The sequence below is a fragment of the Lissotriton vulgaris genome, chromosome 3_1 (assembly GCF_964263255.1).
Source record: "Lissotriton vulgaris chromosome 3_1, aLisVul1.2, whole genome shotgun sequence".
NCBI classification, from domain to species: Eukaryota; Metazoa; Chordata; class Amphibia; order Caudata; family Salamandridae; genus Lissotriton; species Lissotriton vulgaris.
Window position 1 is genome coordinate 65,165,917 of NC_141689.1, and position 13,499 is coordinate 65,179,415.

Sequence of the window (13,499 nt, forward strand, 5' to 3'; positions counted from 1 at the left end):
ATGTCTAATTTTTGGGCCCTAAAGTCGTGAGAAAGCCATTTTTGAGCGTCCGAGCGACGGACGGGTTTGAGTTTTTTTAGTGGGGCATGTGTGTTGCTTGCTGCTAAAAGCCAGTTTGAGATATCAGCCTCGGCCTGGTAGAGGTCTGCATTACAGGCTAGTATAGAGTTTAAGACTTTTCAGGAATGCTTGTTTGTCAAGGGTGCCCCATTTTCTGATAAGACCCCCCTTGGTTGTTATGGACTTACTATGCATTAGGATGGAGATAATAAAATTAATCAAAAAGTGATTGGACCATGTGCAGGGGGATATAATGGGCAAGGAGATAATAAGGTTGGTGCTCCACACCTGGTCCAATATGTGTCCTTTGACGTGGGTGGCGGAGGTCATGTGATGGCTGAAATTGAGGCCCGAGAGAACTCCATTAGTTCACTGGCCTAAGGGCCACCGAGATCACTATTACACCAGTAATTGAAGTCGCCAATAAGTAGGATTTCTGTGTAGTCTGTAACCATGGCGGCCAGTTGGTCGCACAGTGAGAGAGGAAAAAGGGGCATGTGTTGTGGGGGTCTGTATATTAATATGCATACTAATGGTCCAGCTTTCGATTCAAATTTAATGATAGGATTATCTGCTGCAGGGAGGTCGAATGTCGACATGTTGGTGGAGACATGATTTTTGTTAATGATGGCCGCTACTCCCCCTACTGCTTTCCCTGGGGCCCGGTCAACGTGCAGGATGTAATAGTTGTCTGGGAGGGCTGCCAAGATGTCCGGGGAGGAGTCAGCATTGAGCCATGTTTCAGTGACAAAAAAGATGTCGGGTTTGTTAGACGAGAGGAAAAGGAAGATATCTAATTGGTGTTTAACTAGGGAGCGGGTGTTGAGGTAGGAAATGTGCAATTTTTGATCTCCAGCTTGTGCTGGGATAGGTTGCTGGTTCAGGCGAGGGGCGGTGGGCAGGGGTCCCAGTGGGCTGGTCGGGCTTCGGAGGATACCCAGATGTATCAGACGGTCGAGGATGGTGGAGCAGGGCGAGTGGGTTACCTGGTGGAGATTTCTTAGGGTTTCCGAGGAATATGTGGTGAAATTGGCAGGGGAGCTGGCCCCTGGGCCCGGTCTGGCGCGGATGGGCTTGTCTCTGGCACGCCCGCTGCGCGTGTCTGCTGCGCGACCGGGTAGGGGTGGTCATTTTGTACTCGTGAGGGTGGGAGGGGCCAAACAACTGGACCTTCGACCCGAAACTTCCCCCAAGATGGCGGCTCAAGTTCTATGTTTCCCGCATCAGCGTTAAATCGGCTGAGAGGGGGAAATGTGCAAGAGTGCAGGTAGGTAGGGTAGTGCAAAGCAGTTTTTAAAAATTACAATTTAAAAATTTGTCAGCTTAACTGTTTCCCGGCTTCCGCCTCAGGAAATGCAAACTGTGAGGTCTGCACGCGTGAGCCCCAGCGCGTCTTTTGTACTTGTGAGGGCGGAAGGGGCCAAACAACTGGACCTTCAACCCGAAACTTCCCCCAAGATGGCGGCTCAAGTTCTATGTTTCCCGCGTCAGCGTTAAATCGGCTGAGAGGGGGAAACGTGCAAGAGTGCAGGAAGGTAGGGTAGTGCAAAGCAGTTTTTAAAAATTACAATTTAAAAATTTGTCAGCTTAACTGTTTCCCGGCTTCCGCCTCAGGAAATGCAATCTGTGAGGTCAGTGCAATGCATGGAGGTTCAGTTAAAGTACCTGCCTTGTTGTTGGGACAGCAGGTTCTTCCGCAGAGGAAGACTGACCGGAAGGCGAATAAATTCTCAGGCTCACCAGCGTCTACTAATCAATGATAACACCTCCCGCTTAACCTATCTATACTCATCAATGGAAATAATCCAACGCAGGCTGACCCCGAAAACTTATTTACAATTGTATTTTATTATAATTTTATTTTTTACTTTTTTTCATTAAAACTTTATTTTACATTTCTGATAACTTTTCATATTTTCATATATTTCATTTTTTACACTTTTTTTAATAGAAATGTAATACTTTTCGCTCTTCTATCCCTCCGCTATCCTTCTCAATCCAAATAACTGACTAACATGTCCCCCTCTCAAATTACTTTCATATTTCACTATACTAATTCACCACTAATCCTTTAAGGGTTCCGGAGGAGCATGCTACTTGCCAAAAAAAGGCTTCAAAACTCCATGAGGGGTAGCAAGCGCTATATAAATTCAAACCTTTTGTCCTTCTTCTGTCCCTCCGCTATCCTTTCTCCATCCAAATAACAGATTAATATTCACAATTCATATTACTTTCATATTTCACTATACTAATTCACCACTAATCCTTTAAGGGTTGCAGAGTAGTGTGCTACTCACCAAAAAAGTGCTTCAAAACCCCATCAGGGGCAAACCTTTGTCCCTCTTCTATCCCTCCACTATCCTTCTGAATCCAAATACCTGACTAACATAGCCACCACTCAAATTATTTGCAAATTTCACTATAGCAATTTAACAGTAATCCTTTATGGGTTCTGGAGTAGCGTGCTACTCGCCGAAAAAGCGCTTTGGCGCCTCGTCCGGGGTAGTAAGCGCTATATAAATACAATTACAATACAATATAATACATAGACTCCACAAACAATACTACAATAAATACAAAACTATAAAAGTACAACAGACAATTAATCATATGACCACTCCACTTGCCAGTTTCTCACACATAAGGCACACTCATAGACACTTCATAGACACAAACCTTTTACCCCAGAACAATAATTTTCATCAGACAACCAGGAAGATCATTCTTTATAGTCTTCCTTTGATACATCTTGACCTGGGCTTTTCAAACAATATTGGTCAACATACATTTCTGTGAAATTCCAATATTTTCAACCACCATATTCGGGACCTATAACTTTTAATATTTCCTTTGTAACTCAATCCAACAAGTAGAGAAATGTTTGTATATAGGTCTCATATCAAATGGAATACAACCACATTCAGGATTTTTTCCAAATGAATCCTTCATTATCCAATTGTTCACACTTGAGGAAATCAATTTCCTGGACGTCCACGAATGTAGACCACCTTCTAAGTACTGTAATACTTAAATCCCTTGGATTACCCAAAATGTTGGATTGGGTAACAAAGGAAATATTAATAGTTATAGGTCTTAAAGAAGGGGGTTGAAAATATCGGAATTCCACTGAAACATGCGTTGACCAATGTTGTCTGAAAATCCCAATTCAATAAGTATCAATGGAAGGTCAAGGAATTAAGGGCTAGATGTATCAAGATACACTTTTCCGATTCTCAAATAGCGATTTTTAAGGAATCGCTATTTGAGAATTGCAAAATGGTATGTATGTAGAAATTCGCAATTTTTTAGCAATTTCTTAAAATTCCCGTTATTGCGATTAGCAAATTGCTAATCGCAATTAAGGAATAATTTCCCATTCATTTCTATGGGCCAGGAGGCCCATAGGAATGAATGTGACATTATTCTCAATTTGCGATTCGCAATTTGCTAATCGCAAATTGAGAATAATTTCAAGGGTGCAAGGGTGTTCAAAGGACACCCTGTTGCACCGCTGAAATAAGCATGGGTGCACATACATGCCCTAAGGGCATGTATGTGCATCACATGGCACTTTGAAAAATGCAAAAATGGGCATTTTTCAAGAAATTCGCAAATTACCACCAACTTGAAGTTGGTGGTAATTTGCGATTCCTTAGGGAAAATTAGCAATTTTTTATTGCATCATACATTGCATTTAAGGAATCGCAAATTTTGCGATTCCTTACATGCAAACGCAAAATAAGAAATGGCAAATTTGCGATTCCTTATTTTGTACTAAAATTTGCTATACATACCATTTTGCTCAAATGGGTTCGCAAACGCTGAAATTCTGAGAATTTCGGCGTTTGCGAACCCATTTGAGCTTCATACATCTAACCCCATATGTTTACAATTTCTTAAGCATATAGTTAGGGAAACACCTTTCTCTAAACCTGGATGTGCGGTACTCTGCCACTCTCTCCTTTCCTCCAGGGGATTAAATAGCTGGTCTCGCTCTTTCTGAAACATGCTTTGCAGCTTTCGTTCTTTCCTGATCAGTTCCAATCGCTTTATCCGCTCTCGAGAACTGGAGATAAATCCAGGCCGATGCATCTGCAGAGCCTCCTACAATGAAACATCACCATAGCATTAATTGTAGACTCACTTTTACATACCAACATGCAAGAAAGTGATATAATCAGCAGTGATAGACGGAAGCACAACATTAAGGTGAACAGCTATAACGTTACCTATTGGGGCCTATTCAGAAAAGACATTTTCCAACCAAATTTACCTCAGTTTTGCCTGCCAGGAATTTGCATAGGGATTACCATAATTTGCTGTAGACACTCTTGATCACTTAAAAATAGAAGCAGATCAAACTCATGGAGTGCCACATTCTGTGGCCTTCACGTATGTAATGTCCCCCATCATTTTTTGTTACCTGCTGCGAACTCAAATTTTTTGCAAAGAATTACAGATCTACTGAAAGTATTAAGGACAACAAACTGTGCCTTTGCCTTGAGCATTGATGTATTTGCCACCCTTCAGAGCAAATAACCTAGTTGTCATTACAGGCTGTGGGATGCATACAGTATTTTGATCCATCAGATCATAGTTGTCAACATCTCGATTCTTCAAGCAAGACGAACAGAAACTCTCAATCCGGGGATTCAAATGCTTCGTAACATCAGGACCTGCAACGCCAATTGTATCTGGTGCAGCTCGAGTGACAGCTAAAAAAACTGTCAAGCTATTGTTTATGTTGTTACGGGGTAGAAATCTTCCCTGGTCCAGATAGATGAACAGCGGCACCACTTCTGTGTGCTGTACTGTGCTCAAGATTTTGGTGGTTCCGGCTGAAGGTTAATGCACAAAGGGCCAGATGTACAAAGCACTGGTTGTGAAATACTGCCAGCAATTTGTGAGCAGTGAAACATGTTGCAAAGCAACCTATGTACTCATAGGTCAATTCAGAAAATACTGAAGAGTAGTAGGTCACAATTTGACCTACCTCATGAACATTCATGAGGTAGGTTGCAAATTGCTACTCACTTAGATTCACAGCCATCACATGGATGGCAGTCCCCTAGGGTTAACAAACCACCACGTCTGTGATTGCTTTTTAATAAATCAAATGTTTAAAAAATAAAATCCAGCAAGCTTTCCTTAAAGAAAATAGGACTGCATTTAAAAAGAAAGAAATCTTTTTTGTTTGTTTAAGAAAAGACAATGGTCCATTGGACCATTGCAGCTTCCTAAACAAACGTTTTTGTACAATCTCAAATGGGAAGGTTTACAAAGGGACCCCTCCGATTTTGCGAATGGGTTACTACCCCAACCTGGGGGTCGTTAACACATAAATGTTTTACAACCAGAAGTCAGTCACAAAACATGTTTTTTGCTGGTTTAGTGTGTCTGCGCACTTTTGAACTGCTGTTCAGTGTTAAAGTGTAAGTGCTCCTGTTTTAAATGGTATTATGGATTGGTGGTTCAATGATTACATATTTGAATTACTAGTAAGTCCCTAGTAAAGTGTACTCAGAATGCCAGGGCCTGTAAATCAAATGCTGCTAGTGGGCCTGTAGCACTGATTGTGCCACCCACACAAGCAGCCCTGTAAACGTTTCTCAGACCTGCCACTGCGGTGTCTGATCGTAGTTTGTAATTGCCATGTCGACCTAGCAGGTGCACCCACTTGCCGGGCCCTAATCTTCCCTTTTCTTACTTGTAAGTCCCCCAAAGGTAGGCCCAAGGTAGGGAAATGGGGTATAGCATGCCTGAACTGAATATAAAAGTGCATCTTTGTGTTCTGCGTTTAAAAATACCACTTTTAGAAAGTAGGTATTTCCTTGCTGTGTGCCTATGTGGGGTTGTGGATTGACTGTCTGGCTTTGGAGTGACAGGGGCTGGGGATGTGCATTCTTATCAGACATCCACTGGGGAGGCTTGAGGTGTGTCCTGCCTTTCCTGGATGAGTCAGGGCTGGGCTGAATAGACCTGGGCTCCATTTAGAGTAGTGGGAGGAGATTTCCTTGCACCTGAATGGGCCTGGTCGGCCTTGGAGAATGCTGTCTCCACCTCCTGCCAGGAAGCCGGGAAAGAGAAGACAGTACTCGTTTGGGCCAGGCACAGACACTCCCTGACTAAAAGAAGAAAGAGAAACAGAGTATAAATATTGGGGCCCAGATACCAGAATTTTAGAACTCGCTGGAATCAAGTAAGCTGGAGCTGGAAGAGCTGCCAGGAGGAGTACCGCCCCTTTGCTGTGTTGTTGCTTTGTTGGGTTGGCCTTCAGTTGCTGCTCCTGCCTTGGGCAGTGATAGGACTGGACTGAACTTTACTAAACTTGTTGCGGAATATCCCCGAGTGCTTGAAGTAGAGCTTGCCTCCTGTTCTGAAGTCTAAGGGACCGCAAAGACTTCACCAACTTCTGGGAACTGCCTCCAAAGAGGAGGGAAAGCAACCAACTCCGTCGCTGGCTCTGTGTCCTGAAGGCACAGCCGCATCTCGCACTGCAACCCTCGTCTCACGATGATGACGACTGCCACCGCCACCAAACTGCTGCTTGCACTGTGAGCAGCCCTGGTCTCACCGACATCGCAGGACGACCGTCACCAAGCCACTGCCTGCACCGCGCCTTGAGGGCACCACACGCTGCACCACTTCACTTCACATCGCAACGAGACGGTTGCCACAACCGACTCGCACTGTGATCGGGAGGAACAAAAAGGTACAGTTTACAAGTCTGGCGACACCCCGACCAACTCAGTGAGACGGAACTGTTGGGTTTCTGTTGTTTTCAGTATCGCGGTAACACCGGACGGAGCTACCGACTCCAAGTAACTGCATTTTTAAGGTTATTCTAGCACAGTGAATATTTTTAAGCACAGTATGTTGGATTCTTATCTTTTAGGTCTTGTTTTGAATATATAAAGTAGGGGATATTTTTCTAAACTGGTGTGTTGTCCTTTTGTAGTTTTTTCACTGTATTACTTTTGATTATGTGTAAAAGCTGTACACACTGCCTCCCAGATAAGCATGACTGCTCATGCCAAGCTACCAAGGAGGTTAGCAGGGGTTATTGCAGAAGTGTATCCCCCTTATTCTGGCTAGAAAGAAGGGTCCCTACTTGGAGAACGATGCAAACCATTTCCAACTAGAGACCCCCATTTCTAACAGTGATTCAAAACCTTTTTTGAATCTTATGAATCAAAAACCTTTCCGAATCGCTAATGCGTTCAGTACATAAGTAAAAGGGTTTTAGCATTAGCAGACCCTCTGATTTTCCGAATTGGAGGGTTTGAGAATGTTAAAACCATTTGCACATGTGCCCCAAAGTCTGTGCTAAATTGTAGCTGATGGGGTAACTTCACTATACCCGATTGTGGGCCTAGCTGATACAGCCTGAGATACTTATGTAGTAGTATCACTCAGGGAGGAAAGGACATTATCAATGTCTGATCTGTGCTGCCATTTGCAATATGATGACTAATATGTGCATCAGCTCTTAACTCTCCTTCATGCTTGATCTTTTTCTAACTGAAAAGTTTTCTGCAGAGCTAGTAACCCTAGAAAGAGACTTGCGTTCAGTATGGGGCAAGCCCTGTATCAACATCACTGCAACTTTATTTCCTTGTCCAGATCCACTCAGGCTGCCCTCAGCAAAGTGATATCTCCCTCTAGATGAGAGTCTTAGGCGATGTCTCAATGGGCTACTGTTGGAACTGCCGTATTCTGGTTGGCCGAGGCGAGGCCCTAGCCAAGCAAACCCAACCAATCGCATCAGGGGATAACCTGCACTCACCCTTGGGTAGTTTGGCACCGAGCAGTCAGGCTTATCACAGAGGCAATGTGTAAATCATTGGCACAGCACTTTCACACAATAAATACACAGCGACTTCACACGTGAAGTTGCAATCATTCAGCACAGATAAGCGGTGCCACAGGTAGCAGGCAGGCCTGTATGGACCACACTCGCACACACACACACGAATCACTGCAATGTTATGTTATGTTAAGAGTTTATAAAGCGCGACAGCTGCCTAGCAAAGAGGCATCCCGGCGCTGAACAGCAGGAAAATGGCCACGCACGGAAAGGCACTGGAAGGCCTACAGAGAGGGGAAAAGAAAAGTTTTAATGTCTTTCCTGAATGGGAGGTAGTTCTTGAGCCCCTGAATGTGGGCTGGCAAGGAATTCCAAAGGATGGCAGCTCTGTACCGAAAGGAACTACCTCGGGCACGAACCCTTCTCACGCGGGGGGTCACTACCAGGCATTGTCCCAAAAAACAGAGCGATCGCGTGGGGGTGTAGGGTAAAAGTAGGTCAGTCAAGATTTGTGGAGATGGCAATTTCAGAATTTTATAGGCTATGCACAGCGCCTTAAACTCGATTCGCCTGGCCACAGGCAACCAGTGGAGATGGCAAATGGCGCTAGACTCTGAGCAGGTTCTGCGCAGACCGGGACGAATCTTGCGGCCATATTCTGGACTCTCTCTAGCCTTTGTATTTGTGACTTGTTGACTCCCAAATACAATGAACTGGCATAGTCGAGTCTTGACATGATCAGAGCCTGGATGATGATCTGCGTTGTCGGGGCATTGAAGAAGCCCAGGATGAGTTTAAGACCGCGCAACAAACCAAAGCAGGTTCCCGCCACCTTTTTGGTTTGAGTCTGAAAGTTAAATGAAGCGTCCATCCAGACCACTACAGGCTTAGGAACAGGGGAAGTGCAATGATATCCGGCAGGTCCCCTTGATAATAGGCCGACTGCGGCTGGACTCGCACTTAAGTTAGGATCCCAGAAAAGAAAGTGGTACAAGATAGCAGGGCTAGTTAAGCGGCAGTCGACTAATGGGGGTTTGGCAACTACTCTGGAAGTTCACCCACGGTATGCGAAGCAGAAGCAGGCTGAGGACAGTAGTCGCTCAATCAAAGGATTACACACTGTGTCTTTCAGCACCAGCCCAGCTTCCCGAATCACAGGGGGTGGTCACGTTGTCTCTTGAACCGCTTCTGATCGTTCATGGAAGTGTTCCTTAGGTCAGTCAATTACTCTCACCACCCAAGGACCAATCAGGGCAATACTACCTGGCAACATGAAGTCATCAGGCCGGTTGAGGAGCGGGCAGTTGGCCGGGCACAAAAGGAACAATCGATGAATGGGGGATTAAGCAAGGGAGCCTCTCGGAAGAAGGACACACATCCATCAAAGTAGCACCCAGGCAATAGTGACACCACAGAATTTGAATCGCTCCTCCACAGCTCCCTGGAAAGGAAGCACAACATCTGGAGTGCACTGATATGGGTCACACAAACACACAGGTGCAAGTTCAGCAGGGCGGCACGAGGTAGAATGCGGCACTAAGACGGGTAAGCCCTCACCTCCGAGAGTCCCTACCTGTGAATCGGATACTGCACGCAATTTATTTAAAAAAAATTTTTTTTTAAGTTTTATATAGCGCTAGCTCGACCCGTAGGTATCAGAGCGCTTTACATACACACAGTAAAACAGCAGAAGGACAATACATTACATAGTAGGCCGGCAGTAAGGAAGCAAACCACAGACAAAAATACAGCATGGGAATAAATATGCAGTGCAGCGGAGGGGGAGAAAGCAAAAAGAAAGGGCGAGAAAGACATAGTCCGGTCACCCACTATCCTTAAAAGTCCAGGGAGAGGGGCAACTTGGATAAAGAAGACTAGGGTAGTTGACGTTGGTCACGAAAGTATTTGGTAAGGAGATGGAGTTTCAGGTCCCTCTTGAAACAGGAGAAGGAGGGGTTGCAGGAGAGAAATGCAGCACGATCAACGAAGCAGGCCACGTGGGTCTTATGCGCGATGAGCCCCTACGATGCAGGTGCCACACTCCTTAGACGCAGGCAGTACTTTTGGGGCTCTGCACAAGGTAATACGGTCTCCAGGCACAATACTTAGTTCCACACCAATGCCAAGCTCCCAGTTGGGATTCAGCAGACGATGTGGACACTTAAGAGGCCACCGCTCTCCCGGGGTCAAAAGTAGATGCCGTGGTTTCCTCGCATGAGGCCTTTGACTTTTCCTGAGACCTCTACAAGAAAACAGGAGGCAAGCCAACTAATCCTAGGTGAGCACACTTCAGGGTGCCACACAGCAGCAAGTAGTCACCGCAGGCCAGCAGCTATTCAGGAAGGGTGCACAGTCCTTTCCAATGGCAGTAATCCTCCTTGTGCACAACAGATTCCTCTGGCAGGGTGCACCACGCAGTTCCAGCTCTCCTGTCCCACGTCCCCACAAAAGTATTTCTATCCTGCTTAAGTATGGCACCAGTAATTATACTGTAGTGTGCCTTGAAGTTGGGGGTGGTTCAGTTCAGAGGGTATCCCTTTGAGCCACTAAGATCGCCCCTAAATTTTTGTCCTGTCTGCCATGGGGCCGTGGAATGCAGATTTTAATATTTAGTGGGGCCATGTTCTGGCTCTCAGAGGCAAAACCTCTTCCTCTAATCCAGGGATCTTCAAACTGTGGGGCGCGACCCCCAGGGGGGGCGTGGAGCGATGCAAAGGGGGTCGCGCCTTCGCAGTTACACTTCTGCCCAGGCCCAAGGGCTTCAGCCCCTCTCCTCCCTCATCGTGTATCTCAGCTAGGCTGCTGCTGCAGTGAAACTCGAGCTGCTGGGGGTAGTGTCTGGAGTCATCTCCTGCCGCCCGAGTTTTCACAGGTCTTTAAAGACCATATGCATATTTACATGCCTTTGTAAACTGGTTACAGAGGCTTAGTTTTTTTTTGCCTGGTTCCAGTACCCCCTGGGCCCCCACTCTGCCTGTTCCTTACATTTGTATTTTACATGTACTGTTGTACTGTGATAATGCATTTAATGAAAAGTAATATAAAGTAGTGTTTGCCAAAAGAAAAATGCCTGCCTTTTTTGTTTAAAGAGCCTGGAAAGACCTCCACTTGACACTTAATAGACTTTTAAATACAAAAGTATGTATGCATTCATTATGTGACTTTTCTGTCTTTTTTCTTTTTGTCAGTCATGGATCATTGAGGCAGCCCTAGAACACAATTAAAAGGGCTTTCTATTTATATTTGTTGTTCAAAGTATGCACAGATAAGTGCTTAAAATACAGCTTTAAGTGACTGCTTAATTTTGTACCGATCGGGCCATCAAAATAATCTGCTGGCAACCCTAATCATAGGACTGTAAGTTTGTTGCAGGATCAGCACATTATTTATTTCCTGAACCCTTGATTAATGCGGCAATAGTTTAACTTAGATCTTAAACCCTATGCCGTCGTCAATAACATGATGAGTTACTTCAAGTGTCTGGGAATGCACCCTGCATTTAGACAACTCGCTCCTCATTCTCGCCCTTCATTTTCACGCTCACCCTGCACTCACACTGATCACCCTGCACTCACACTGATCACCATGCACTCACACCATTCACCCTGCACTCACACTGATCACCCTGCACTCACACTGATCACAATGCACTCACACCATTCACCCACTCACCCTGCACTCACAGTGATCACTCTGCACTCACAATGCACTTGCGCTGTTCACCCTATACCTCACCCTGCAGGCACACAAGTACACTACTCATCCTGCACTCCTGTGACACTTCACTCACCTGTCCCCCCTCAATGCTCAATATGCAACTCATTCAAACAAGGCCATCAGTAATCATACATTCATTTGTCCCATTCTGAACTTGCATTCGCACCTAAATTCATAAATTCATATGCCACCTCACTCACCCTGCAGTCACTCCTCTTACCCTAATCTCGCACTGTTGCATCGTCACCGTGCACTCACATGGGCACACCTGTCACCCACACAGTGTGCAGAGGGTTAATGTGCCAGCTACAAAGAACGTGTACCATGCAGATCACAGAACTGAGTGTGAGTAAACTACGAGTAGCGCTATAAAAAATGAAATGTTTGTCAGAAAGGTGCTATACAGAGATGAGGTGTATTGTTGGTGAGTGTCAGTGATGGAATTCATGGAGAAGGAGGAAACGGGGGTGGGGCACAAAAATAGACTCTTGCATCGTGTGCGGCCAGTGTTAGGACCAGCCCTGGCTGGGATCTAGTGACTCCCCTGCTTCTGGCTATTATTATTATTTACATTTGTAGTGCGCTACTGTTACCAAAAGATGTCCTGGGGCTAATAACCATCTGCTGCCTGTAGGCAAATGAGAAACACAGAAGGAGAAGGCGAACCAGACACATGGGGTAACCTACAGAGCACAGAGCATAGAGAAAGGTTTTTATATCTTCCTAAAGGATAATAGATTCTTGGTGGAGAGAAGCAAAGGAGGGTACAAGTTCCATAACTGCGCGGCCTGCACCAAAACAGCGAGACAGACAGCCCATGCCTTCTTAAATTTGGGAACAATAAGCAGAGTGGCACAGGGCGAAAGGAGCATACGGGTCCGGCCCGTATGCTTGGTGAGGAGAAATGAGGATGAAAGAGGACAGCAAGGGAGTGAGAGAATTAGATTGAAGAGTTCAGGGATGAGGAGAAATGTGAACTGCCGAAGAGAAGTGTGGACACGCAAGAAATGAGTGTGAGAACAAAGGGGAGATGTGAAAGTTGAATGGGGGGACTGGAGAGGTGTAAGATACAAATAGACGAGGGAGAGACGAGGTGAATGAGAAGTGCTGAGAGGCACAGGTGGTGACCGGGCCAGAGAGGCCATGAGATAAATGCGAGACTGTTAGAGATGAGGGCAGTGAAAAGAGAGAACGGCAAGAGGTGATTAGAGGTTAAGTGAGAGGTTGAATGGGGAGAGTTCAGAAGTTGTAAAAAGGGGTGAAAGAAAATGGCCTGCAGAGAGAGGGATCCAGGGTTAGGAGAGGAGAGAGGGGTGGAAGAGAGGCGGTGAGAGGAAAGCTGCATGGGTAAGCTGTTTAACTCTGCACAAAACCGCCAGGTTTTTAAGGGACCCCTGCTTCTCCTGGCCAGGGCCAGGTGAGCGTCTAATGTGGCAGCACGTATTCCTGCGGAGTGGAAGGCCCTTCTCAAAGGTTGACTAGAAATCTTTCTGATGTTAATAGCTGTATTTTGGTTATAAACGGGTACTGATGGGATGAAATCTTTCCTCAGTGTTACTGTGTGCAAAAAATGTCAATATAAAGAAGCAATGCTATCCCAAAATACACAGCATCACCTAACATTACTTACATTTTCTTCCCACACAATTTAGTCAAGCCTGTTGCGTAATTTGGTCCTCACCTGCCTCATAATTCTAATAGCCCTGCCTACAGGTTTAGAAGTTTTGGTCAGGAGGGGGTCCTTACGCCTCAAAATGTTGACAGGGGGGTCTTGGCATCCAAAAGTTTGAAGACCTCTGCTCTAATGTATTCAGCCAGGCCCTCAAATGGCAGAGGTCCATCGTTCTAGTTGCCTGCCCAATGTTTATAGCGGTCTCTGGGGAATGCACAGAGAAGCTCCCCCATCCTCTAGTGG

At 45.5% G+C, this 13,499-nt stretch overlaps 1 protein-coding gene across 2 annotated transcripts in view; it reads right to left on the reverse strand.

Annotated features, from left to right (window-relative positions):
* ALMS1 (ALMS1 centrosome and basal body associated protein) overlaps positions 1-13,499 on the reverse strand; it is a 220,681-nt gene that overhangs the window by 19,700 nt on the left and 187,482 nt on the right. The window contains exon 16 of one of the 2 annotated variants that reach the window (XM_086960096.1): positions 3,993-4,164. In XM_086960096.1, the coding sequence (XP_086816222.1) occupies positions 3,993-4,164 (172 nt within the window). Of the gene's footprint in view, positions 1-3,980; positions 4,165-13,499 lie in introns of both variants that reach the window. The other variant, XM_086960094.1, reaches the window with a different exon arrangement.